Consider the following 25,532-nt stretch of genomic DNA (forward strand, 5'->3'; position numbering starts at 1 on the left):
TTTCTCCTTTCTTCTCTTTCCCTCATCTCCATTCATGTGCATCTTCTTTTTTCTTTCCACCCCTCCATCCATGTCCAGCACTTCTCCTCTCTCCTCCCCTCCATCCATGTCATTTCTCCTCTCTTCCATCCCCTGTATCCATATAAAGCAATAATTCTCTCTCCCCTCTCCTCCATCCAAGTCCAACATTTCTCCTCTCTCCCCACCAACCCCTCCATTCACCCATGTGCAGCAATTCTCCTCTATCTCCTGTTCTCCTCTCCATCCATGTCCAGCGATTCTCCTCTGTTCCATGCCCAGCGATTCTCCTCTCTCCCATGCTCTCCCTTCTCATCCATGTCCAGCGATTCTCCTCTTTCCCCTGTCCTCCCCTCCCATCCATGTCCAGTGATTCTCCTCTTTTCCATGTCCAGCGATTCTCCTCTCTCCCTTGCCCTCCCCTCCCATCCATGTCCAGCGATTCTCCTCTCTCCCTTGCCCTCCCCTCCCATCCATGTCCAGCAATTCTCTCTTCCCTGCCCTCCCCTCCCATCCATGTCCAGCGATTCTCCTCTTTTCCATGTCCAGCGATTCTCCTCTGTCCCCTGCCCTTCCCTCCCATCCATGTCCAGCAATTCTCTCTTCCCCGCCCTCCCCTTCCATCCATGTCCAGCAATCTCCTCTTTTCCATGTCCAGCGATTCTCCTCTCTCCCCTGTCCTCCCCTCCCATCCATGTCCAGTAATTCTCCACCCTCCCCTCCATGTCCAGCGATTCTCCTCTCTCCCCTGCCCTCCCCTCCCATCCATGTCCAGCAATTCTCTCTTCCCTGCCCTCCCCTCCCATCCATGCCCAGCGATTCTCCTCTCTCCCATGCTCTCCCTTCTCATCCATGTCCAGCGATTCTCCTCTTTCCCCTGTCCTCCCCTCCCATCCATGTCCAGTGATTCTCCTCTTTTCCATGTCCAGCGATTCTCCTCTCTCCCTTGCCCTCCCCTCCCATCCATGTCCAGCAATTCTCTCTTCCCTGCCCTCCCCTCCCATCCATGTCCAGCAATTCTCCTCTTTTCCATGTCCAGCGATTCTCCTCTCTCCCCTGTCCTCCCCTCCCATCCATGTCCAGTGATTCTCCTCCCTCCCCTCCATGTCCAGCGATTCTCCTCTCTCCCCTGCCCTCCCCTCCCATCCATGTCCAGCAATTCTCTCTTCCCTGCCCTCCCCTCCCATCCATGCCCAGCGATTTTCCTCTCTCCCCTGCCCTCCCCTCCCATCCATGTCCAGCAATTCTCTCTTCCCTGCCCTCCCCCCATCCATGCCCAGCGATTCTCCTCTCCCGTGTCCAGCGATTCTTTTTCCAGCCCATCCTCCTCCCAGCCCGTCCACCTTCTCCACTGCCTGCCAGCGTCGGACTCAGCAGCGTGAATGGTGCAGGTAGCGATTGAAAGAGGGTGTCAGCGTTGGAGCTTCCCTCTGCGAGTCCCGCCTATGTGGAAACAGGAAGTTGAAACAACATAGGCGGGACTTGCAGAGGGAAGCTCCGACGCTGACAGCCTCTTTCAATCGCTACCTGCACCATTCACGCTGCTGAGTCTTAAAAAAAAAAGTAAGTTGGGGACTGAGAGGAAGTGCAGGACTTGCTGGGGGGTCGCCGGGGGGGCAATAAAAAGCTGCTGGTTCGCCGTACCGCTGCGTACCGGCACAAAAACAGCACTGAATATAATTGAAGATCAAGAACAGGAAATTATCTATATAAAAATTTGTACCTCAGCTTCTCTGGCTGTCTGGGTTCATAACATGCTGACGTCAGCTCACCTCCAGTGTTCCCTACCCTCTCAGTGTCCCACCCTTGCAAAAAAATGAAATGACATCAGAGGAGGGTGGGACACTGAGAGGGAAGCCAAGGGAATGCTGGAGGCAACGCGAGCCCAGCCTGCCTGCCGCCGCTCCGACCTGAGGTAAGGTGGACGGCTTACAGGGAGGGTGGCAGGAAGGACAGTCACTGGCCATGGAGGGGAGGGCAGAATTGCTGGAGATGGGTGTGATGGGAGGGCAGGGCACAGGACAATCGCTGCACATGGATGGGATGGCAGGCCATGGCAGAAGCGAATCGCTGGATATCGATGGGATGGGAGGCGAGGGGAAAATCTCGGAACACGGATGGGAGGGGAGGGAAGGGCATAGGAGAATCTCTGGGCATGGAGGGGAGGCCAAAATCACGGGACACAGAGGGGAGGGCAGGGCAGAGGAGAATCGCTGGACATAAGATGGGATGGGAGGGAAGAATCGCTGGACATGGAGGGGAGGGCAGGGAAGAGAGGAGAAACAGAAGGACACTCCAATGTACTGTACATCACAAGTGATTACAGGACAGGGCAGAGGCGAATCGCTGGATATGGATGGCATGGGAGGGGAGGGCAGGGCACAGGAGAATCGGTGGATATGGAGGCGAGGGGAGAATCGCGGATCACTTAAAAACATAATCACCATTACACGATAGCCTTGCTAGCGCCCGTTTCGTTTTTTAGCAAAACGGACTTTTTTTGCTTGTCAACTAATAAAATGCATGGCAACCTTTAATGAGGTAAACTATTATTTGTGTATACTACAATAAAAATTAGAAGTCATCATCTGCCGACAATACGTTCTCAAGCTTTGTTCTGGATTTTACTTAAAAGGGTGAACAAAATCAAAAAGGCGGGGGTTTATTACTAAAGAGCCCTTCCTTGAACTACCTGGGAGCACTTGTAGGCCTAAACTTAGCTCTGGAAAGAAAAAGATCTCAACAGCCAGGCTAAGATAATATACTTGTGCAACTATCTACAGAATTCTTTCATGGCACCTATGACACTATCGAATTCATTGGAAAGAGTTTATCGGTTAAATGTCAGCAGCTGTGTGCCTATAAATGGAACATACTTCAGCTCCTGGGCAATGGCAGCAATCTGTTCTACCCTCTCCTGGTGGGCCGCCAAGTCACTCTCAAATGCCTCATGTTTCCTCAGCATAGCGCGCAGCTCAGTCAGAGAAGCAGATTCATAGTCTTTCTGAAGAAAAATCTGCTCTTTACCTGGAAAAAAAAAAAAAGAACACCATGCCTGAGAGCTATATACACAAAAAAAAGAGTGGTAAATTTTGTGTGATAAAATTCTTAACTAGTCCCAGCCAAGTTTTTTTTTCAGCCGCTTTCAGTAGTGACTTCTCTTTTAAATTGCATTCATAATAATGGCTCTCTTATAGTCCACTGAATCTTTGAAATAAAATAGCACACATATTGGTTTGAGTAAACAGGGAGATCCACTTCCTCATCTTTTTGTATTTCTATTAATGAAGCGAATACTGCTTTCCTGACTGTTCAAGTTAGGGGCTTATTTATACCCAAAAGTGATAACACATTAATGAATTTTTAATAGATCAGACCAGGGGCGTAGCCAGACAACAGATTTTGGGTGGGCCTAGGTAAGAAGTGGGTGGGCACCAAATGTTCTCCCCCCACCACCACCACCAAAAAAATATCTCAGCTGGCAGGAAAATGCTTCTTTCCACCTTGGCAGTCTGCAGCAGGCATGCATTGAAAACTGAGCATGCGCAGGTGCCAGTATTGTGGAGAGTAGAATTTTGTTACTATCAGGGGAAAGTCTTCAGCTGACAGAGATTGGGATCTCCACCAGCTACCGCTAAACATGTGCTACTGTTGGGCGGGCCCTGGCCCACCCAGGCCCACCTGTGGCTACGCCACTGGATCAGACCCATTGGGATTAATGTATTCTACTTACTAACAACTTACCACATATTGGTAAACAGGTCCCTAAGTCAGATGACAACACTGTTAGAGTATTATGTTAAATATTTCCGTATGTCTGTCATCATGCAAACAATTTTTTCAAGGTACACAGTCAACACCATTAAATAGAATACTGGATATGACCAGCTGATAAGTTATTGCGGCTTGATTCAAAAAAACCCATGAAGGTCAATTAATCCATTTTGAGGCTGAAAAGAAGACTGACGTGAATGACTAAAATACTACTATTTACTGTTCAAAGCTGGAACAAAGAAACCACAGGAAACTACTGACACAACCCAAATGGGTATATAAAGAGAAATTTGGGGGCTCACCCTTTCTGAAACCATGGAACACATTAGCTGCCTCACTGAGTATCCTATCCATAAGCCTAATTTTTTCTTTGTGAATACAATCACTCAGTCGATTCTGGCTTGCTACAGTGAAAGGCAGGGAAACAAAAGTAAGCATATGAAAGCCATATCAGTACAATCAAAGGGTAAGGAAGCCAAAACATGCCCATGCAGCCCATCTAACAAGGGCTTTACATTTTAGTGAAAAATGCTGAGCCTCCTCGTCCTCTCTGCAAAAGAATGGAAGCTGTAAAGATTGGTTGAGATGAAATGCTCATACTACTTTCGGAAGAAGGGAAGAAACTGTGCAAAGGGAGTCTCTCAGTTCTGAAAAGTGGAGAAAGGGATCCCAACAAGAGAGGGCCTTAAGCTCCAAAAACCGGCATGCCAAAGCAACAGCCACCAAGAATTCTGGGGCTGATATTCAGACAGTGGGACATAACCGGGCTACCTCCCACAGTCAGCACTGAGCCCAGATATTAAATGCCGGGCTGTTTCTGGTGACCGGCATTGAATATCTGGTTTAACTTTGGCCTGATTTAACTTAATCAGCCAAGCCGATATTCAGCACTGGCTGGTCAGAGTTATTCTACCTATTGTGGCAGCCAAATATGGCCGCCACACTTAGCCATCCTCTTGCTGAAAATCACTGGATAACAGGCTATATTGGACAATATAACCGGCCATCTTTCAGCTGCTAACCGGTGATATTCAGCGGGGGAAAGCCGGCTATCTGCAACTGAATATCACTGGATAGCCGGTTAAGTGCCATTCAAGCGGTCATTTCATTCTGAATATTGGGGGGGGAGGAACAACTGTCATTAGCATAAGATCTTTCAAGGTGGTCTTCTGGAGTGGCTCAAAAGGAGGCTTTTGGTGAACCCAAGGGGGAACTCCAAGGATGGCAGACACAGTCACCTTCAGACCGGATTGGATAGTAGATATCCAGCAGAAGAACCATAGAGATGAAGGCTGGAAATCAGGAACTTGGAACTCAGGAACAGAAAGAGCTGCGGTCTGGAACTCAGGAACAGAGAAGGGAGAAAGTCCGTGCTCAGAACACCAGCTCTTGAACGTCCTCCACACCCTTACATATGCCATGATGTAGAGCATTTCTGAGCCTGAAGCAAGGTAGCAAAGAACAAATCAATGGCCAAGCTGTAAGACCAAAGGGGCATGGATCCTCTATGAGCCACCGGACCTTGCTTCAGTAGGCCATGTATGTGCAGAAAATGGAGAGGATTCCCATCCAGAAATAAATCAGGCCCGCGTACCTAGGCCTCCGCAGCAAATCCGGAACTATGAGAATTATTCAATCCCAGTGCAATGCGATCCTTTTCAACACGCGGCCTACCAAGGGCCAAGGAGGGAAGAGATACTGTAGATGTGTCTCCGGTCAGGACTGCAGTAGGGCATCGATCCCCATCAAGCCCGGTTCTTTCTGACGGCTGAACAACTTGGGCACTTTGGCATTCCTTTTCATTGCTATCAAGTCCAGAAGCACAGAATCCCATAGGTCCACTATCAGATGAAAACCCTGGCTGGATAGTTCCCATTCTCCCGGGTCCAAGGAGTGCCTTCCGAGAAAGACTGCCTCCGCATTCAAGGACCCAGCAATGTGAACTGCTGACAAGTAGAGAAGATTTTCTTCCCAACTCATGAGGGAGGCCGCCTCCACCGCCATTAGACAACTGCAAGTCCCATCGTGCTTGTTGATATAAGCCACCACCATCACACTGCTGGAGAAAACTCAGACTGGAGCCATAGGAGCTGACTTCGTGGGTGCTTGAGCACCCCCAATATTTTCTCACCCGCTGTCACCCAACCAGAACGAGCAGTCAGAAGTACCATTTCCAACCCCAGCCCGACCTGCCTGCCCTCTTCTCCCACAACAGTCCTCCATCCTCGCCTTCCTGTCGCCCATAATTTAAAACTCAGGTCACAGGCAGCGGCAGTGAAAGGTGAGTAGGCTCACCTTCAGCCTTTACTTCTCTCTCAGCTCTGGTCCTGCCCTCATTTCCTGTTTCCGCAAGGGCGGGACCACAGCTGAGAGAGAAGGGAAGGCTGAAGACGAGACTGCTCGCCTTTCACTGCCACCGCGACCTGAGTTTTAAATTCTGGGTGGCAGAAAGGTGAGGATGGGGGGATGTTGTGGGAGAAGAGGGCAGGCAGGTCGGGCTGGGGTTGGAAGTGGAACTCGGAGGGGCTGAAAGGGGGGGGCAGGTGGTGTTTGGGGCGAGTTACTGGACATGGAGGGGAGGGCAAGGGAGAGAGGAGAAATCGCTGGGCATGGATGGGAGGGGAGAGAGGAGAAATCGCTGGACATGGAGGAGAGGGCAGGGTAGAGATGAGACTTGTTGGACATGGATGGATGGAGGGAGGGAGGGGAGAGGAGGGCAGGGGAGAGAGGAGAAATTGTTGGATATGGATGAGAGGGGAGAGAGGAGAAATCGCTGGACATGGAGGGGAGGGCAGGGGAGGGAGGAAAATTGCTGGATATGAATGGAGAAGAAGGCAGGGGAGAGAGGAGAATTCACTGGACATGGATGGATGGAGGGGCGGGCAGGGGAGAGGCTAGAATTCACTGGACATGGATGAGAGGGGAGGGGAGAGAGGAGACTTGCTGGACATGGATCGATGGAGGGGAGGGCAGGGGAGAGAGAAGAAATCACTGGATATGGATGGGAGGGGAGAGAAGAGAATTGCTGGATATGGACAGAGGAGAGGGCAGGGAGAGGAGATTTTCTGGACATGGATGGAGGGGAGGGCAGGAGAAATGCTGGACATGTATGGAGGAGAGGAAAGACAGGAAGGAGATGCACATGGAGGGGAGAGGAGAAATGCTAGACATGGATGGAGGGAAGACAGAGGAGGAGATGCACATGCATGGAGGGGAGAGATAGAAGAAATGCTGGACATGGATGGAGGAAAGGGGAGGGAAGAGAGAGGAAGTGAAATGAACATGGATGGAGTGGTGGAGAGAGAGGAGAAATGCTGGGCATGGATGGAGGGGGTAGAGGAAAAATGCTGGACATGGATGAAGGAGAGGGAAGAAAGAGGAAGGAGATGCATACTGACTGAGATGAGGGAAAGGGAAAAGAGGAGAAAAACTAAACATGGATGGAGAAAATAGATGCTGGATGGAAAGGGGGGAGAGTTAAGATCGAGGAAAGAAGAAACAAGAGACTGAGATCAACACAATTAGAAAAAGTAAACGGCCAGACAACAAAGATAGGAAAAAATAAATTTTATTTTTAGTTTAGTATAAAGTAGTGTGGTAGCTGTGTTAATAAATACAGAAATGGAAATAAGGTAATAACTTTATTGGACTAATTTCATTACATTTTGACTAATGTTTGGAGACCAAATCCTCCTTTCCCATGTCAGAACAGAATACCATAACAGCAGTATACTGTCCTGACCTGAGGAAAGAGGTTTTGGCCTCTGAAAGCTAATTGAAAAATGTATTTAGTCCAATGAAATGATATTATCATATTTTCCATATTTTTTGTTTTATTTGTATTTGTTAACCTATAGTATGATTGAAATATGTCAGTTTTTGAAATTTGCATCTCCTTATACTTGCACAGTACAGGGGGAATGAGGGATGGGACTGTTCAGGGAAGAAGTCCTGGTGCAGGTTGCAGGCAGCCTTTGAGTGGTGATGCCACTGCCCAGGTGAAGACTGCAGCAGACTGTGATGCTGGAGCAGGAGCAGACTCTCCAGAGACAGAGAGAGATGCAGGATTCTCATTCTCACTCCAGTAGAGGCTTTGGAAGCCTAGCATCCTGATTCTCGCCTATTCCCCAGGAAGGGATAAAAATAGTACATCTCTTACAAAAATAGTACAACATATAGCTTTATCTTTTTGGTTGGCGTTTAGAATCTTTTGTGTTTTTTCCTAAATTGGGTGTTGTGTGTGACTGATAAGTGAGTATATAGAAGTGTGGCTGAATGTGCATAGTAGAGGACTTACTGTATGCTTGGGAAAGCAAAAGTGGGAAAGAGGTATGAATGGGAGGTATGGGGTGGTATGCTCATGTATAAATGTATGTTGAGATGCATATGTATTAAGTAGGGATAGTCAACATTGCTTTTCAAATACACAAGTGCCATAATCTGAGTGTAATGGCTGGAGAAGTAGAACAACAGGCTGAGAAATAGGGAAGGTTCAAATTGCACTGCTGTTTCTTGTGACTTTGGACATGTCATGTAGCTCTCCACTGCCCAAAGTACACACTGACTGCAAGCCCTTTAATGACAGGAAAATTTCTACTGTACTGGAATGTAACTTGCCTTAAATTATTACTAAAGAATGTATGAGCTAAAAATCTATATAAGATGCAACACTGTCTCTTTAATAGCAGCAACAGAGCTTCAAAAAGAATTTTTTAAAATCTTTTCTCCCAATATTATTTCCCCAATTGCACCCCACTCGAGTCAGTCAGGCCAAAAAGGAATATTGTAGGACACGAAGGCTCCTGTAATTTTCCACACAGGAAAAGAAAGTACAAATGAGTTTTTACTCTTATAGAAACCATGGGAAATAACAGGCAAAATTAAAGCTGAAGCATAGTTAGAGTGTCAGAGTGGCGAACAGTCATTTGTGGACAACAATGGAGGTAGAATGAGCCCAATAATGGAAAATACAGACAAGCTACACCTCCTGTCCAATCTGAATATTTTCTTGGAGCTCTTGAGTCCGGGTGGAGCAGGATCTGATGGGAAACTTACATTTAGGAAAGTGCCCCTGGTTACCTATACAAACCCTGAAAGCCCATTTACAGACAGCTAATCCATATATCCATCTTACGCTTATCCTATGGATAAAGGTGTGGTCCCAAATACTTAAACAAAGGCTATATTTTAGAGCAACGCCCCTTTCTGTGGCTGAGGGTTTTCCCAAGGTGTGGGATGGTGGTGATTTATAGACAGTGGGAGGAGCAGGGGTTTTCCCAGCTTGGGCAATCTATAGAAGAGGGTGAAGTACTTCCCTTTTCTGAAATGGAGGAGCAATATGGGTTATAGCAAAAGGATCATTCCTATTATAGCGTCACAAAACAACGAGGCAAAGAACCCACCAAATCCAACGTGGAAGATATAAAACCAGGAGGCAGATCATATAAAAAGATAGTCTTTATAATAAAGTAAAATGCTCCCAGGTCAATATACATCTGTGCTTCACATGGCCATGTTTCACCAACAATACTGGCTGTGTCAGGGGCAGTATGAACCAGCTGATGTACACAGCACACTTCACCAAGTCTGGTCCAGCTTAGAAGTAATATAGCCAAGTTTCTTGAACCTGGAGGCTTGTAGTTAAACTATAGGAGTCTTTTTGGGAGATCAGAAATCACAGACGGAGCTGCCACGTCTTGGTTTTGTTTCTGCTTTTGCTTGTGTTTGTGTAAGCATGATGTAAGGACGTCGTGACGCAATGATTTGCATTTAGAAACAGGTGCCTATATATTGCTTGGGCGCCATTTTCTCAATCTGTTTGCTGGCTTTACGTGTCAAAGGATTGCAGCTCTTAAGGTATAGGAGATTGACGTTCATGCACATTTGTATACCGAAGTTGATTTGTTGGAAGAATTGTCTGGCAAAGAAGTATACATTTTGGTTGCGGTTCCAGGGTAAAACGGTGAGGACTCTTGAAGAAGCCTGAGCGAAACAGGTCCGTCGGGACCTCACTCCACAAGAGAGCAGCATCGGAGCAGCTTGTACTATATAATCCAGCACTATCTAACACAGCACAGATAAGTGATTTTTTAAATTTAATTTTAAACATTGCCGATGACCTTTTGTTATTTTATGACAGGTTTTTGAGCCTATGATTACTTTTTCACTGAGGGGCTCTAATGTTTTTTCATTTTTCTAATTTTCTGTTGTTACGCAACAAGTCCGGTCAAAGCACCGAGTTGAGACACGGTAGTATGAGGCTTTTCCTCTCGTTTTGACACAAACATTAGAAGTGGTCTACTAGTGTGTTATTTGATTCATGGTATTATTAATAAATATTTGCACGCGTATTCTCCTGGGCACTATTCTATAAACCCATGCGCCTAAATCCCTTAGCGTGGAACTCAAAGGGGGGCATGGCTAGGGGTATTCCAAGAAACTACATTCAGAGTTATTAAATAGTACCATTTCCACACCCAAATGTCAAGAGTTGGGCACTAGCATTAAAACCAAGTCTGAGCTGGCATAAATACCGGCACGGAAATTTGGATGCAGGAATGGACTCTAAGCAGTATCCTATAAAGAATACTCAACTCGGAGCACCCATCATACAGTGCTCCCTGCTGATTTTATTCTGTACTGAATCCAATCCTATATACTTAAGCTGTAAAAATAATCCTCTCCCTCCCCCCCAAAAAATGTGGTCTGATGTAGTAAGCAGTGCTCTTAAGCAGCCATCAGGGGAATTCCAGATTTGTATTGATGGGAAACACCAACATGCCATACAAACTGCCAGCATGTGCATGGATGCTCTGCCTCTCTCCATCAAAAATCTCTGTCTTAAGTTCATTAAAGGAAAACAGGATGGTATTTGATATTCCGCCTTTCTGTGGTTACAATGAAAGCGGTTACATATTATATTCAGCTACTTATTTTGTACCTGGGGCAAAGGACGGTTAAGTGGCTTGCCCAGAGTCACAAGTAGCTGCAGTGGGAATTAAACCCAGTTTCCCTGGTTCTCATACCACATTACAATGCTCACAAGCTGAATTTTACCAGGGCCTTGTTGAAACACAAAATTAGCACCTGAAAACTGGGAATTACATTCATAGCTGCGTGTTTTGATAATTTTGTAGCTGGAGTGGAGGATCTTACCCACAGCCTTAATGAAAAGGATTTAGAGTGTCATTTAAGAATGACTAGCACATACCTTGTGCTATCTACCAAAAGGGCTCATTTTAGTCCTGTGTGCTCTATGGGCGGATAACGTGCAATAAGTATTAGTGTGCACTAACAATTAGTACATGACTCCTTTAATAGCATTACTTTATCTCTCCATTGACATCTTGTCTTCCTGTGCTCAAGTCAACTGAAAGGCAAGATTAATTTTCTAGCTTATGACTCATGCAAGCATTAAGGAGTTTTGCTAAGCTGTAAGCTCCAGTTCTATTGTGAAAGTGACAGATAACAATCTTTAGCTATGAGGACTGAGGATGCGTTCATTGCATAAAGAGCGACACTGCTGACATGGAGAGATCTAAAGACACTGTGTAGAAAATCAATCATGTGTTCTAAAACTTTTACCAGAAGCAATGCCGGTCCTAATATCAGAGTTCTTCTGATTCTGTGCTAATGACAAAACTCTTGAAGGGTCTTTCCTCTGGAAAGTCTAACTTTGTAATTTACCTTATTGTGCTTCATAGAAAGGTACCAGGTCAGGAACAGTTGTTTTTTTTTTTAATAGGGGCATTCTGTTTAACATTTTGTAAGCTGGCTTGTATGGTCTGAGTCCTGCATATAGCAATCCAGTTATAAGATGGGATGGAGAGAGCTTTGAAACTCCAGTAATATGGAATGTAAGTACAGTACTGGGTAGACTTTATGGTCTGTGTCCCACAAATGAGAAAACGGATTCAGATAGGCTGGAATGAACTTTGATGGCAACTCCAGCAGTTGGAACATAAGACAGAGTTGGGCAGACTTCTACAGTCTATGTCCCAGAAACACCAAAGAAAGACCATGATCAAGTATATAATATCATGCTCATTATCATTAATCTTAAATTGATAATGAATGTGACTGTTTGGCAGACTGGATAGACCATTCAGGTCTTAATCTGCCGTCACTTACTATGTTATTATGTAAGCAATATTGCCATAGGGCTGTCTCATCAGGTTTTCCTCTGAGGATGATAACAAAATCTTCTATAGGGTAGGCACCCCTGATGTGGATGACATGAGGAGGAACCTAGCATAGCTTGAAGAATGGTCCAGAATTCGGCAGCTAAAGCTTTTTGTAAAAAAAAAATGCAAAGTCATGAATTTGGGCTGTAAAAATCTGAGGGAGTGGTACAGTTCAGGGGTGAAGTACTTTCGGACATGAAAGAGGAGTGAAACTTGGGTGTGACTACATGTGATGACCTTAAGTTGGCCAAACAGGTAGAAAAGTTGACGGCAAAAGATAGAAGGATGCTTGGATGCACAGGAAGATGAATGGCTATCAGAAAAAAGGAGGTGATAATGCATCTGTATAAGACTCTGGTGAGACCTCATTTAAAATACTGTATACAAATCTGGAGACTGCACCTTCAAAAAGATAAATAGGATGGAGTCAGGCAAGAGAATGACTACTAAAATGGTTGGTGATCTTTGTCACAAAGCACATGGGGACAGACTTACTTTGGAAGAAAGGCTGGAGAGCAAAGATATGATAGAGAAGTTTCAACACCCCTGTGGTATAAATGCCCCTGTGGTATATATGTGGTATAGATTGAAAGGAAGCTGTAGAAGGAGGTGGCATAGGACAAAGGCGAAAGGGGATAGACTCAGGAGTACCCTGAGGAAATACTTGTTCACGGAAAGGGTGGTGAACGCATGGAAAGGCCACCCGTTGGAAGTGGTAGACACGAAGACTGTATCTGAATTCAAGCAAGCTTGAGACAAGCACATAGGATCTCAGGAGGAAGCGATAGTAGATTGCATGGATGGGCAGACTGGATAAGCTATATGATCTTTATCTGCCTTCATTTGTCTTTGTTTCTATCACAAGCAGAATTCTTTTCTGACTCTTAGTGAATATGACGTGATCCTTTCGAGCTTGCAGAAACATTTTTCTGCTGTGCTTACGGAAACTGGTTGTGTTCAGAGCCCAGATGAGTCAACTGGAATGGGTGTCAAAATTCCGGATTCTTCTACAAATTGTGGACATAGCCATAATCCAAACTTGGCTTACACCACATTCAGCAGCTTCAAAAATGAAAATAGGCTAATGCAAATTATTCTTATATATTTAAGTTGGAAAGAAAATGAAAACAATGAAAAACAATGTCAGAAGACTAATGAAGAGACAAAAGCCTTTGTTTTTTTTATCTGGCAGAGTGGAAAAAAGAAAAACCAAAAGGACTGGGGAGACTACTGAGCAGAAGGAAAGACTGTTGTTGCTCGGAAGTTTACACTGTTTATGATCTCCGGGAAAGATGTTCCTTCTCAATGCTGTAGGATGACATCACTCATTTGGTGTGCTTCTCCACTGAAAATATAGACACCACTATATAAGTTATGTGGAACCAATGGTATTGAAAAATATAGCTCTCCTAGCAATTGTGAAATTTGTGATATTTAGCAACAGACTTATCACTTGCAGATCGGGACTGGTGTGACACTGAACTCTGAACCAGAGCTGCTGTTAGAAGCACCCCATCATAAACAGAAGGAACACAAAGGCTGTGAGAACAGGGTCCTTTTGCACTAAAAGTTTATTGCATTAAGAGTCTGGAGCAGCAACTGTTCTGGGTGACATGGAAATGCCTCCAGTACAATGCTGACAATCTTTTCTAATACAGTTGGACAATGATTCCAACAGATCTGTGGGTTTTCAAAGCAACATTCTTTTTTTATACTGAATATGTTGTTACTACATAGCCTTACCATGTGCCCAAGTTTCATGAGAGGAAGCCTTCTGCCTAAATTTCTCGGCCAAGTGATCCACTCGTTCAAGCCTTCGGATCTCATTCAGTAACCATTCCTCAAAACCCTTCTCAGACTGATCCAGTCTCTGCCAGGCACTTGCAATGTCCTATAAGGGAAAAGAAGGCCCACAGAGGTGGATTAAACCTTTACCCTCAGGGTCACTCACCATATATCTGCAAACTGATACACTGGCCCTCATCAGGAATGAAACTGTAATTGCATATCCTACAAGTAACTTAGAGCCCGATATTCAAAAAAGCACTTATCTGTATAGTGGTACTGTCTGGACAACGCTCTATGTTAATCTTCAGCAGCACTATAGAGGTAATTCTATAAAGATGTGTGTACCTTTGGCATGGACATGGGTAGAATGGGTGCAGTATGGGTGGGGTACACATTTATGTGCGAAACTTAGGCACAAGCATATAGACCAGTCATAAAACTGGCATAAGTGTGTGCCAGATGATGCACATGTAACTTACACTATTCTCTAAGTGCATATATATTCAATTATGCTAGTACTTTCTATACAGCAAAGTAGGCACCCAGTTTCGTTTATGGAATATGCACCTATCAGGTGCTCTCTGGGGGCCTATATATGGGTGCACTGTTACAGAATTACCCCATATGGTGCCATTGAAAATTATTATAGACATACTCTACATCCATGGCATGTGTGAGGGTATGGAGGATGTACAAGGTCTGGTGTTCTGAGCACAGACTATCTCCCTTCTCTGCTCAGATTGCGCACATCCTAGCATTTCTCCAGCCAGGTTTTCAGAAAGGATTGTCATTGAGTTCTCTAAATGTTCAGGTCACAGCTTTGGCCAGTTTCAGGGGGCCAACTACAGAAGACATCTCTTGTGGCTTACCCAGATAGTTTGATTTCTGCGGGGAGTGGGCCATGTCCAGAGTGAACCTTAATTTAGTCCTTCTGGCTCTTCAGAAACCTCCTTTTGAGCCACTCCGGAAGACCTACTTGAAAGATCTTGTGCTAAAGACAGCGTTTTTGGTGGCTGTTGTGTCAGCACATAGGGTTTCAGAGATTCAGGATCTCTCATAGGGATCCCTTTCTTCACTTACAAGGTCCCTTCCTTTCTTCTAAAAGTAGTATCAGCATTTCATGTCAATCAATCTGTGGAGCTTCCGTCCTTTCACGGAGAGGATGAAGAGGCTCATTATTCTTCCTTGAAGCTTCTCAATGTGTGTACAGTCCTCATTAGTTATCTGGAAGCCATGAATGAGTTTTGCAAATCAGATAGATTTTTTGTGCTGTTTGGTAAACAGTGACTTGGCCTCAGGACTTCCAAGCTCACAATTGCTAGATGGCTTAAGAAGATTATCACATCAGCTTATTTTCTTGCGGAGAAGTATGCTCCTAAGGCCTTGCGGGATCATTCTATGAGGTGTACGACAACATCCTGGGCAGAAATTACCTTACTGTCTCTGGATATTTGCAAGGTGGTGACGTGGTTGATGCTGCATATCTTTGCCAAACACTACAGAGTGGACATTGTGGACATTGTGGCGTGCTTGGAAGCCAGTTTTGGGACTTCAGTCTTCAGGGATTGCTTTTGACTATCCCACAGGTTCTGGAATAGTGGTAAGTTACATGATGGAAGGAGAAATTAGGTCTTACCTGATCATTTTCTTTCCATTAGTCCATCCACTATTTGAGAGGCCCGCCCAAGGTTTCTGAGATATTAATCGGTGTGAAGTAATGGGTCAAATAACGACTGTCACCTTGCATGGTGCTTCCTGCATATCTCTTGTTCTCTACAAGTTGTCCAGAGATGAGAGAGGTCCCCACACGTTTGCTCATCCGGTTATTGTTAGGTTATTGAGTTGTTTAAGGTTGTTGTGTGTGTTCAGAGTTTCTCCTTATTACCTATCTACATAAATACTGAAGAGCTGGACTGGATGCTAAGACAGATATATCTCAGCTCAGTTTTCAGTTCTCTATCTCCACCTGCTGGTTGATGGACACAAGTATCCCACAGGTTCTGGAATGGTGGGAAGGACTAATGGAAAGAAAATGATCAGGTAAGACCTAATTTCTCCTTAGACGTTTATGCAAGATAAACATTTAAGTGCTAGTTTATGCACAAATTAAATATGAATACGGCATGGCTTGTTAAGTGAGGGCCATAGATTGGTGAGTGTCTCCCTTTGTATGGATAGAAGCGGTATTCATTCCACTATCCATATTACTATCCCGATAAATTTAGGACAGCCTTTTCACTGGTCTAAAATTGTCCGGACCCAACTGCCACTATCCATAGAGTTGGACAGAACACCCACACTTGGCTCTCACTCTGGACAGTGTCAGGCAGTGGCGTTCCTAGGGGTGGGCGGTGAGTGCGGTCCGCCCCGGGTGCACGCCGCTGGGGGGGTGCCGTGCGCGCCTGTCCTTCCTTCGTTCCATGCTCCCTCTGCCCCGGAACAGGAAGTAACCTCTTCTGGGGCAGAGGGAGCATGGAATGAAGGAAGGACAGGCGCGCGCGGCACCCCCCCCCCAGCGGTGTGCACCAGGGGGGGGGGTCTTTTGCGGGGGGGGGGGGTGCATCGGCGATCCGCCCCGGGTGTCAGCCCCCCTAGGAACGCCACTGGTGTCAGGGCAATCTATAATAATTATATTGATTTCTAATACTCATACATTTTTTATGGATATATGTATGATCATTTATTTGTTAACCTTATTTGTGTACATAATATTTATAAGCTGTATACCATAGACACAGACGAATATACAAAATATTTCTCTTTTAAATACGTTTATAATGTGTTTATATGTTTTTAATTTTAAATGACAAAAATTAATTACAACACCATTTTATGAAACAATTTTTATACCTGTCCAATGGTTTATTATTTATTTTGTATACATTTTTTTTAAATAGGTTTGCTTGTGTGTCTAAAGTATATATTATTTTAAAGAGTTTATTTGTATACTTTATATTAAGATACATATGTGATGTTTATTTCTCCTTCTTTATATATGTAATATTTCTTTGTGAAATATTTTTTAATAGTAATACTTATTTCGTAGACTCCTGAGGAAGGCGCTTTTTAGTGCTGAAACACAGCTGTGTCGAGTCGAGTTTTTCACTGTGTAACTTGGAATAAAGGTTTGATTTACAATATACGTCTTCCCCGGTTTCTCGGAGGAGCCTTCCCTTCCTACTCCCTGCTGTGTGTGTGCCCTTGCCCATGGCATCACTTCCATCGCTGCCGCCATTGACCCTAGAACCTGGATGTAGTCCAGACCCTGGGTGTGTCTTGACTGAGGACAAATTGAACAGCCAGAAACTCCAGTGACTGTGATGGGAGTTGGTCTGCTCTTCCTGAAACCAATGACTGCAGAAGATGGACAACTTTGTCCGTTGTATCAACTCTATCCAAATAGGATGATGCACAAATGAGCCAGTTGTTGAGATACAGGTGAACTCTGATTCCATGGCGCAGAAGGAAGGATGCCACCAGCACCATAACCTTGTGTTCTTGGAGCCATGGTGAGACCAAAGGGCAAAGCAATGAACTGGAAGTGATGACCTAGCACCCAGTGGCGTTCCTAGGGGGGCTGACACCCGGGGCGGATCGCCGATGCTCCCCGCCCCCCGGGTGCAGCGCGACCCTCCCCTGGCGAAAGGACACCCCCCGGCGAAGGAACCCCCCCACCCCGGTGCACGCCGCTGGAAGGGGGTGCCACGCGCCTGTCCGCTTCGTTCGTTTCCATGCTCCCTCTGCCCCGGAACAGGAAGTAACCTGTTCCGGGGCAGAAGGAGCACAGAACGAACGTAGCGGACAGGCGCGCGGCACCCCCCCCCCCCCCCCCCCGCGGTGTGCACCCGGGGCGGACCGCACCCACCGCCCCCCCCTAGGAACGCCACTGCTAGCACCACAAAACATACAAACCTCTGATGCAGCAGTCATATGGGTATATGCAAGTATTCCTCCTTGAGATCGAGGGCTACTGAGAAATTCTCCCGTTTCACTTAAAGTATAGTTAGACTCTGGAACTTGCTGCTGGAGGATGTGGTAACAGCAATTAGCATATCTGGGTTTAAAAAAGGTTTGGACAAGTTCCTGGAGGAAAAGTCCATAGTCTGTTATTGAGATGGACGTGGGGAAGCACTGCTTGCCTCAGGATTGGTAGCATGGAATGTTACTACTAATTCAGTTTCTGTCACTGTTGGAAGCAGGATACTCGGCTAGATGGACCATTGGTCTGACCCAGTATGGCTATTCTTATATTCTTATCTAAGATGGCACTGCACACCTATATTCAGTGCCGCTCACTATCTGGACAGTAACACTAAATTAAGTACCACATTTAAATGCTGCAGTCAGTTTTTTCTTTTTTTAAACACTGGCTGCACTGGTGCAGTGGTTAAATATTGATCAGTTAGAGAATAGCCTTCTGCTAAAAATAAAACCTTTTATTTTTCGTGCATGAACTGACCATGCTCACCGCTGACTTCCTTGCTCCTGAGGCAGCACAAGGATGAAGGGGGCTTCTTTGGCAGTAGATTTCTTTGACTGGCAGGCCTTTGGCATCCTCAACAGTAAATGTATGATATCTAATGTTTGGGGGGAGGGAGAAGAAATATGTATCCTCCCCCAGTCCATCCCTGTGCCTCTGAATGGACCGCTGGCTATGCCCCATTTTAATAATGTGATTAATCGTGAGATCAAACGTTTTAATCACACATTTGACCGCGATTAAAATTTTTAATCAAACTGCAGCCATAATTTTTATTATTGTGCTCCAATATTATGGAATTTATTGCCATCAGACTTGAGACACATGGAGTCTGCCTTTGTTTCAGAAGCAATTAGAAGCCCAATTGTTTCAACAGGTGTACTGCTGATACTACAACAGAAGCTGAATTATTTATTTTTAGTTTTTAAATTTCATATTTTCACCACATTGTTTATGTGTATTGTCAAAATTTATGTATGTATTATTGTAAGCCACTTGATTTGTAGATAGGCGGGTTATAAGAAAATTCTAAATAAATAATAAAATAGACATATCCAGCACAAAAAGCTCAGATTTGCCACAAATACACAGAAATCATTCATGTATATACTTCAAGAGTGAAGGATCAACTTAAAGGCTATAAAATATCTACCATACCTATCAAAGCAGCAGCTTAGATGAGTAGAGTACTTTAGAACAGTGCTTCCCAATCTTTTTGTGGCTGCGACCCCATGATTGCAGCCAAGTAAAACTGTGTGACCCCCCCCCCCCAAGGAGGTACAGAATGACGACGCACCTATGGAGAGACCACCTACGTTGTGCAACCTTATTTGGGGTCCCGACCCCCAGTTTGGAAAGCTCTGCTTTAGAAGTTATCATATGCTGCACCTTCTAGATATGAGCGTAAAAAAATAAGATGATTTTAAGCACAGCTTAAAAACAGCTAACTGTAACTATTTATTGATGCACCCCAGTGGCGTACCAAGGGGGGGGCGGTCCGCCCCGGGTGCACACCGCTGGGGGGGTGTCGCGCGCCTGTCCGCCACGTTCGTTCTGTGCTCCCTCTGCCCCAGAACAGGTTACTTCCTGTTCCGGGGCAGAGGGAGCATGGAAACGAACGAAGCGGACAGGTGCGCGGCACCCCCCCCCCCCCCACCAGCGGTGTGCACCCGGGGGGTTCTTTCGCCGGGGGGGGGGTAGCGCTGCACCCAGAGGGGGTCGCTGCACCCGGGGGGCGGGGCGCATCAGCGATCCGCTCCGGGTGTCAGCCCCCCTAGGAACGCCACTGATGCACCCTTGCATATATAAGGCTAGATTTACTAAAATATGTAACAATATTAGTATGTGTGCATTAGTAAAGAGGTCTCATTGCATAAAATGGGACCTTTTGTAAATAGCTAATGTGTTTAGAAGCACTAAAACAGAAGCACCTTTTAGTATATCTAGCCTATGCATTGCTAAGTATGGTATATACTGTTTTTTTTATATAGAGAGTGAGAGCAAGAGTAAGATGCATAGTTGCAAATTATATTAGGGATGTGCAGCCCAAAAGATTTTGCTTTGTGTCATTTTATCGACATTTCCTATGTCATTTCAGGTGAATGCACATCCCTAAAATATGTATTTAAAAAAGATGTGGCTATCTTCATAACAGTAACTGGACTTCCCCCTAGAAAACTATTCAGTTATTTACAATTTCATACGATATGACATGATGTTTCAAAATACAATAGACAAAAGAACAGATACAAGTGTCTGCTTTTACTTACGGAAACCATTTTGCCCTCTGACGGCATGAAGGCTGGTCGGTTGCTGATTCGGAGTTTTGTCTGCAGAGTGTTGAAGTTGATCTCAAGCTGACACTTCTCCTGGACTTTGGGAGGCTTGTGCTTGCGGCGGTAGTCACGGAAATCCTCCAACTTCTTTTGCATAGCTTTCATGGACTTCTCCGGGGTCCGGTTTTCCAGCCAGGGGATCGTTCGACGAATCCATTCTAGAAGCTAATACAGAATACAAAGGCAAAATGAAAGTAGACAGAAATAAACAGCCAAAGTAATGTTCAATTCTGGCTTCTTGGACTGCAGTATTTGCCAATCCACAGCTATCCTCTATAGCAGGGTTGCCCTACCTCGGTCCTCGAGGGCCGCAATCCAGTCAGGTTTTCAGGATTTCCCCAATGAATAGGCATGAAATCTATTTGCATGTACTGCCTCTATTGTATGCAAATAGATCTCATGCCTATTCATTGGGGAAATCCTGAAAACCCTGGACACCCCTGCTCTATAGCAATGCTAGCAGTCAACCAGGTAGCTGCCCAGGGCACTAAGACAAGAGTCATACTGTAATACAATGATTGATTTGATTAGTGCAAAGCCAGAAAGGAGCCCAAGTGTAAAAGACTATCAGGGGATTGAACAGGGCTGTTGTCAGCGTTGTTCTTTGTGTAACCTGGAGCAAAAATGTGCACATTTGGTCCTTCCAAGGAATCCCCTATGACTGACAGAAGACAACACTGTGTCAAGCCTATTAGTAGGGCTCTAATGAGAAAGCACCTGAAAGAAATGTGTAAAAATTAGCAGCACTGGGCAGGGTTCCCTAATTCTTCTCCCACCCCCTCCCTGTGAGATTTTACCCTTAACTGGAACCATAAGATCCCTACTCACGCTGGAACTGATTTAGAGTTAAAAATAGGACTATCATGGACAGTGCTCATCTGTTCTGGCACTAGTCACAGATGAGTGACCTCATTGTAGTATGTAATGCACCTTCAGTAACTCCACTGCAATCCAGATATCAGAGTCTGGATGATTCACCTTCCCCAACTCATTGGCAGCAATTGAAGCTGCTGAACAGTAATCAATCTTGGGTTACTTGAGGAAGTCTACGACATTCACTGGGACCTCTGAAAGTCAGCTGCAATGAAAGCTTTCCAACTTATGACTACAGAAGATAATCCAGTTACAAGATAGTAAGGTCATAGATTAATTTGTCTATGTTAATATTCTGATGTGCTTCAAAATTTTCTTGTGTTTATTGCAGTTATTTGATTAACCTGTGTGCTCAATGTTTGTTTCATGTTATTAATAAAGAAAGATTTAACCGTAAATTGATTTTGTATGCATTAATAGCCCAAAAATGAGGATGTTATAATGCCTTTGTATCACTCCATGGTGTGACCACACCTCGAATATTGTGTTCAATCCTGGACAACGATAAAGTGGAATTAGAAAAGATTTAGAGAAGGGCGACAAAAATGTTAAAGGGAATGGGACGACTTCCCTAGAAGGAAAGGCTAAAGCGGCTAGGGCTCTTCAGCTTGGAGAAAAGACAGCTGAGGGGAGATATGATAAAGGTCTATAAAATAATGAATGGAGTTGAACAGGTAGATGTGAATCACTTGTTTACTCTTTCCAAAAATGCTAGGACTAGGGGCATGCAATGAAGCTACAAAGTAGTAAATTTAAAACGAATCAGAGAAAATATTTCTTCACGCAACGTGTAATTAAACTCTGGAATTCATTGCCAGAGAATGTAGTAAAAGCGGCAAGCTTAGCGGGGTTTAAAAAAGGTTTGGATGGCTTCCTAAAGTAAAAGTCCATAGACCATTATTAAAATGGACTTGGGGACAATCCACTGCTTATTTCTAGAATAAGCAGCATAAAATGTATTGTACTGTTTTGGGATCTTGCCAGGTACTTGTGACCTGCATTGGCCACTGTTGCAAACAGGATGCTGGGCCTTCGCTCTGTCCCAGTATGGCAACACTTATGCACTTATATGTGTTCTAATGTTAACATGCATTTGGTAGTAAATGAGTCCTATATGTTTTACATTATTTTTTCTCTGGTATTTAGGATACAGCCAGTGTAGGAGAAATATTTCACTTCACTAAGAGGCTTGTTCTGGAGTGGCTGGGCTGGAAACAGTCTTTAGACAGAGCAATTGAGCAGAATGCTCAAGTCCCACACTTCACATTCTAAAATGTATGCCTGATCTATCTACTGAAATATGTGAACTGATATGGGAATGATCACCAGATCACGAGGATGTCAGAAATTAAGCACTTACAAATCACCCCAATCTGCAGGTTACTTCTAAACAGATCTTTACTGGAGGAGGATAAATAGTTCCCCTCAGTCTGTCTCAGTTGCTGACCCAAAATTGAGTGAAAAGGCAAGGGGAAACTGTATACATTACTGACCCCTCCCACCAATCTTACTTTAATCTTATACTGATGGAAACATCTTAAAACTGGCCCATTGCTTTACATTAGGCTAACAAATCTTAACAAGGTTTTGTCACTGACTATACAAAAAATTAAGAAAGACAACTTTTTCCAGGTCCATGGTGACGCTGCTGAGAAGAAGGAAAGCTAGCTGGCAAACTGTTTACTACCAAGATGTTTTAATGAGTATTGTGTTGCTATTAAAAGTAGTATACTATGCCATAATTGTGTACTGTTTGAATATTTTTACTGCTGTAAATGTCTACTGTCTACAGAATACCCAGTTTATTCCTGATGAACACTGCCTTAAGTAAATTTCTTCAAAAAGGCGATAACTCCAAAGACAGACTAGTCAGTCTTAGATTTCTACCTCTCACTTCTCTCAGAGACACCTTAATCTCTTAAAGGAGCTATTATATACAAGGCTTAGAATACAAAAACAGAATGATATGAGAGGTAATGACTGCAAGGCCCACTCAGTTTGCCACACTCTTCAGCTATTGCTTCGCTTCCTTATTAAGGCTTCATGTTCATCCCAGACACCCATGAATTCTGTTACTCTTCATTTCTCTCTCATCTGTACAGAAAAGCCATTCCATGCATTCCACACCCTCTTTGTGTAGAAATATCTCCTCATGTTACTCTTGAGTCTACCCCCTGTCAGCTTTATGCTATGAACAAGGCAATCTCCACTGCTTTTTCATTCTTCTGATTTCATTGCTGTTTTATGGTTGTCTTTTCCGTTCAATTGCTATTTTTAACACTGCTTTTATTTCCTTGTTTCCTAAGCTGCTAGCAAAACTTTTGCAATGCCTTCCTAGTGCTTCAGGAGATCTGTCTTTTTAGACTGGATGTGACCATATTCCACAATGTAACTTATATTTAGTTGCATTTATAAATCACTTCATTAGACTAAGCGCCGATGTACAATAAAAAAATACACAAAAAATAAAAATCAATAATACATCTGAATCCTACCTTAGCCACTGTTATGTATTATGAATATTGAAAGCTAATGAAAATATTATGGCTCTAGTTCACTAAAAAAAGGGCCTTCATAAATTAGGTCCTATGCATTTGAAATGTTTTGCCTTGCTATGGTGAGTGCTCCTCCAGAAAACCATCTCACTGTTTCTTGCTTGATGTCTAAGAACCAGGGCCTTTGCAAGAGCATACCTTTGGGCGTGACAAAACCAGTGGAAAAACTTCAACAGCAAAGAAAGAAAATAGTTCCATCTGCTTTTACTCCATAGTTTTTTGTTTTGTTTGGATTTATGAACCACCTTTATGAAGAGATTCACCTAGCAGTGTACAGCAGGTACAGCTTGACATAAAATTTAAAATTTTGTTAACATAACAGTAGTGAAATGATGTAAGCATAAACACAAAAAAAATGAAGTAATCTTGGACAAGGCAACTTGAATCCCAGAAATATGAGTAACATGACGTGGAGGGGTATTTTCAAGGCAATTAGACATACAAAGTTCCATAGGTTAGTATAGAACTTTTTAAGTCTACGTGCTTTGAAAATGAGCCCCTATATAGTATCAGAAATACACAGCACAGAAGATCAATCCTATAATAAAAATAAATGACAGTGTCTTAAGCCTTCTAGTTCTTGCACAGAGAAGGACACAAGCTACTGTCACCAGTCTTTTAAGGACAAAATTCCAGTGAAGCCACGCTTTTACCTCACTTGCCAGCCTTTCATATTCTTCCATCAACCTCTCATTCTCCTGATTCACACCAAGAACTTTACAGATTCTGTTAGCTGCTGTCTCTGCCTGCAAAAGACATAAGATAGTGCAAACACTTTTCATATGTGCACATGGCTTTAAAAATAAAACAAGACATCTACTGAAAACATGCATGATTTATAACATTTTTTTTATTTTAGACTTGTATACATAGGATAAGGGATAAAGGTCCCCAAGTCTGACAATTAAGGGGCAATTTTTAAAAATATGTTCAACATCTAAAATTAAGTACCTAATCTTTGAACATTTTCAGCTGCCCAGAGCCAAAAGTTAGCTGAAATTCACTTAATCTAGGAACCAAAGGCCTGAGGCTCTTAATTTTAAGCCTGTAATTCATTTGCCTTGATCTAGAAGCTTTTAAGAGTGCAGCACTGATAATCAATATTTAGGGCCTGGTTTACTAAGGTGCGTTAGTGTTTTTAGCACACCTACACTTAGCGTGTGCGCTAAACACATAGGCGCCTATAGGGATATTATAGGCACGTACATGGTTAATGCGTGTACATGGTTAACACTCGTTAAAAACGTTAACGTGCTTATAACGCTGCTTAGTAAACAAGGCCCTAAGTACCTAAATGAATTTCCCTGTCCCTATTCCTGCCCGTAACTGACCAGCCCTTCTCAGTTTTCAAGTACGCTGATTGGTGCTTAGTGGCTAAGGTTAAGCACTTAAACCCTCTGAAAATTGGCCTCTAAGCCTAAGTACTTGAGAGCCTAGCTAAGTAGGTGTGTCTTCAACTTTGATGCACACAGATGTAAGTTTCAAAGTGTCAAACGCCTAAATATAATATAATATAATTCTGTATCTACCATAAAGTATGCAAGCAGAGAAAATGTATGTCTAGGAATCATTCCGTTATTTACTTAGCTGTACTATTTTCACATTTATAGCCCACAATCCCAACCCAAAGGCTTCTAACTATCCACTGTGTTGGGCAATGTAAAAAATATAATTGATGTTTATGCCTATGGGGGTAACTGTATAACAGGGTGCCCAGCTTAAGAGGGCATGAGGGTACCTATTTTATAAAGGCACACATATGCACAAATTTTTCAAAAATTACACCTAGAGTCAAGGTGCAGACATTACGTCTGTTCAAGAGCAGGTTTGCACATATAATATGGTGGCACTTGTTTTTAGCAGGATCCTCACATATAAATACCAGGTTTTATATGTACAGATTGTCTTTCATATACAGACTGTCATACATGTGTAAAAATGATTTTAGAAAGCTGGTTTTTACACTTGACCCACACCACGCCTAGTTGTCAATGGGGGTGTAGAAAGGGAGTGGTTTTTATGGGCC

At 43.9% G+C, this 25,532-nt stretch overlaps 1 protein-coding gene across 1 annotated transcript in view; it reads right to left on the bottom strand.

Moving 5' to 3' along the window:
* ACTN2 (actinin alpha 2) overlaps positions 1-25,532 on the bottom strand; it is a 193,913-nt gene that overhangs the window by 75,213 nt on the left and 93,168 nt on the right. The window contains exons 9-12 of the mRNA XM_030196517.1: positions 24,160-24,252; positions 20,013-20,243; positions 13,719-13,866; positions 2,895-3,045 (exon numbers count right to left, since the gene is read on the bottom strand). Of these exons, the coding sequence (XP_030052377.1) occupies positions 2,895-3,045; positions 13,719-13,866; positions 20,013-20,243; positions 24,160-24,252 (623 nt within the window). The remainder of the gene's footprint in view (positions 1-2,894; positions 3,046-13,718; positions 13,867-20,012; positions 20,244-24,159; positions 24,253-25,532) is intronic.

This window comes from Microcaecilia unicolor, chromosome 3 (assembly GCF_901765095.1).
Source record: "Microcaecilia unicolor chromosome 3, aMicUni1.1, whole genome shotgun sequence".
NCBI lineage: Eukaryota > Metazoa > Chordata > Amphibia > Gymnophiona > Siphonopidae > Microcaecilia > Microcaecilia unicolor.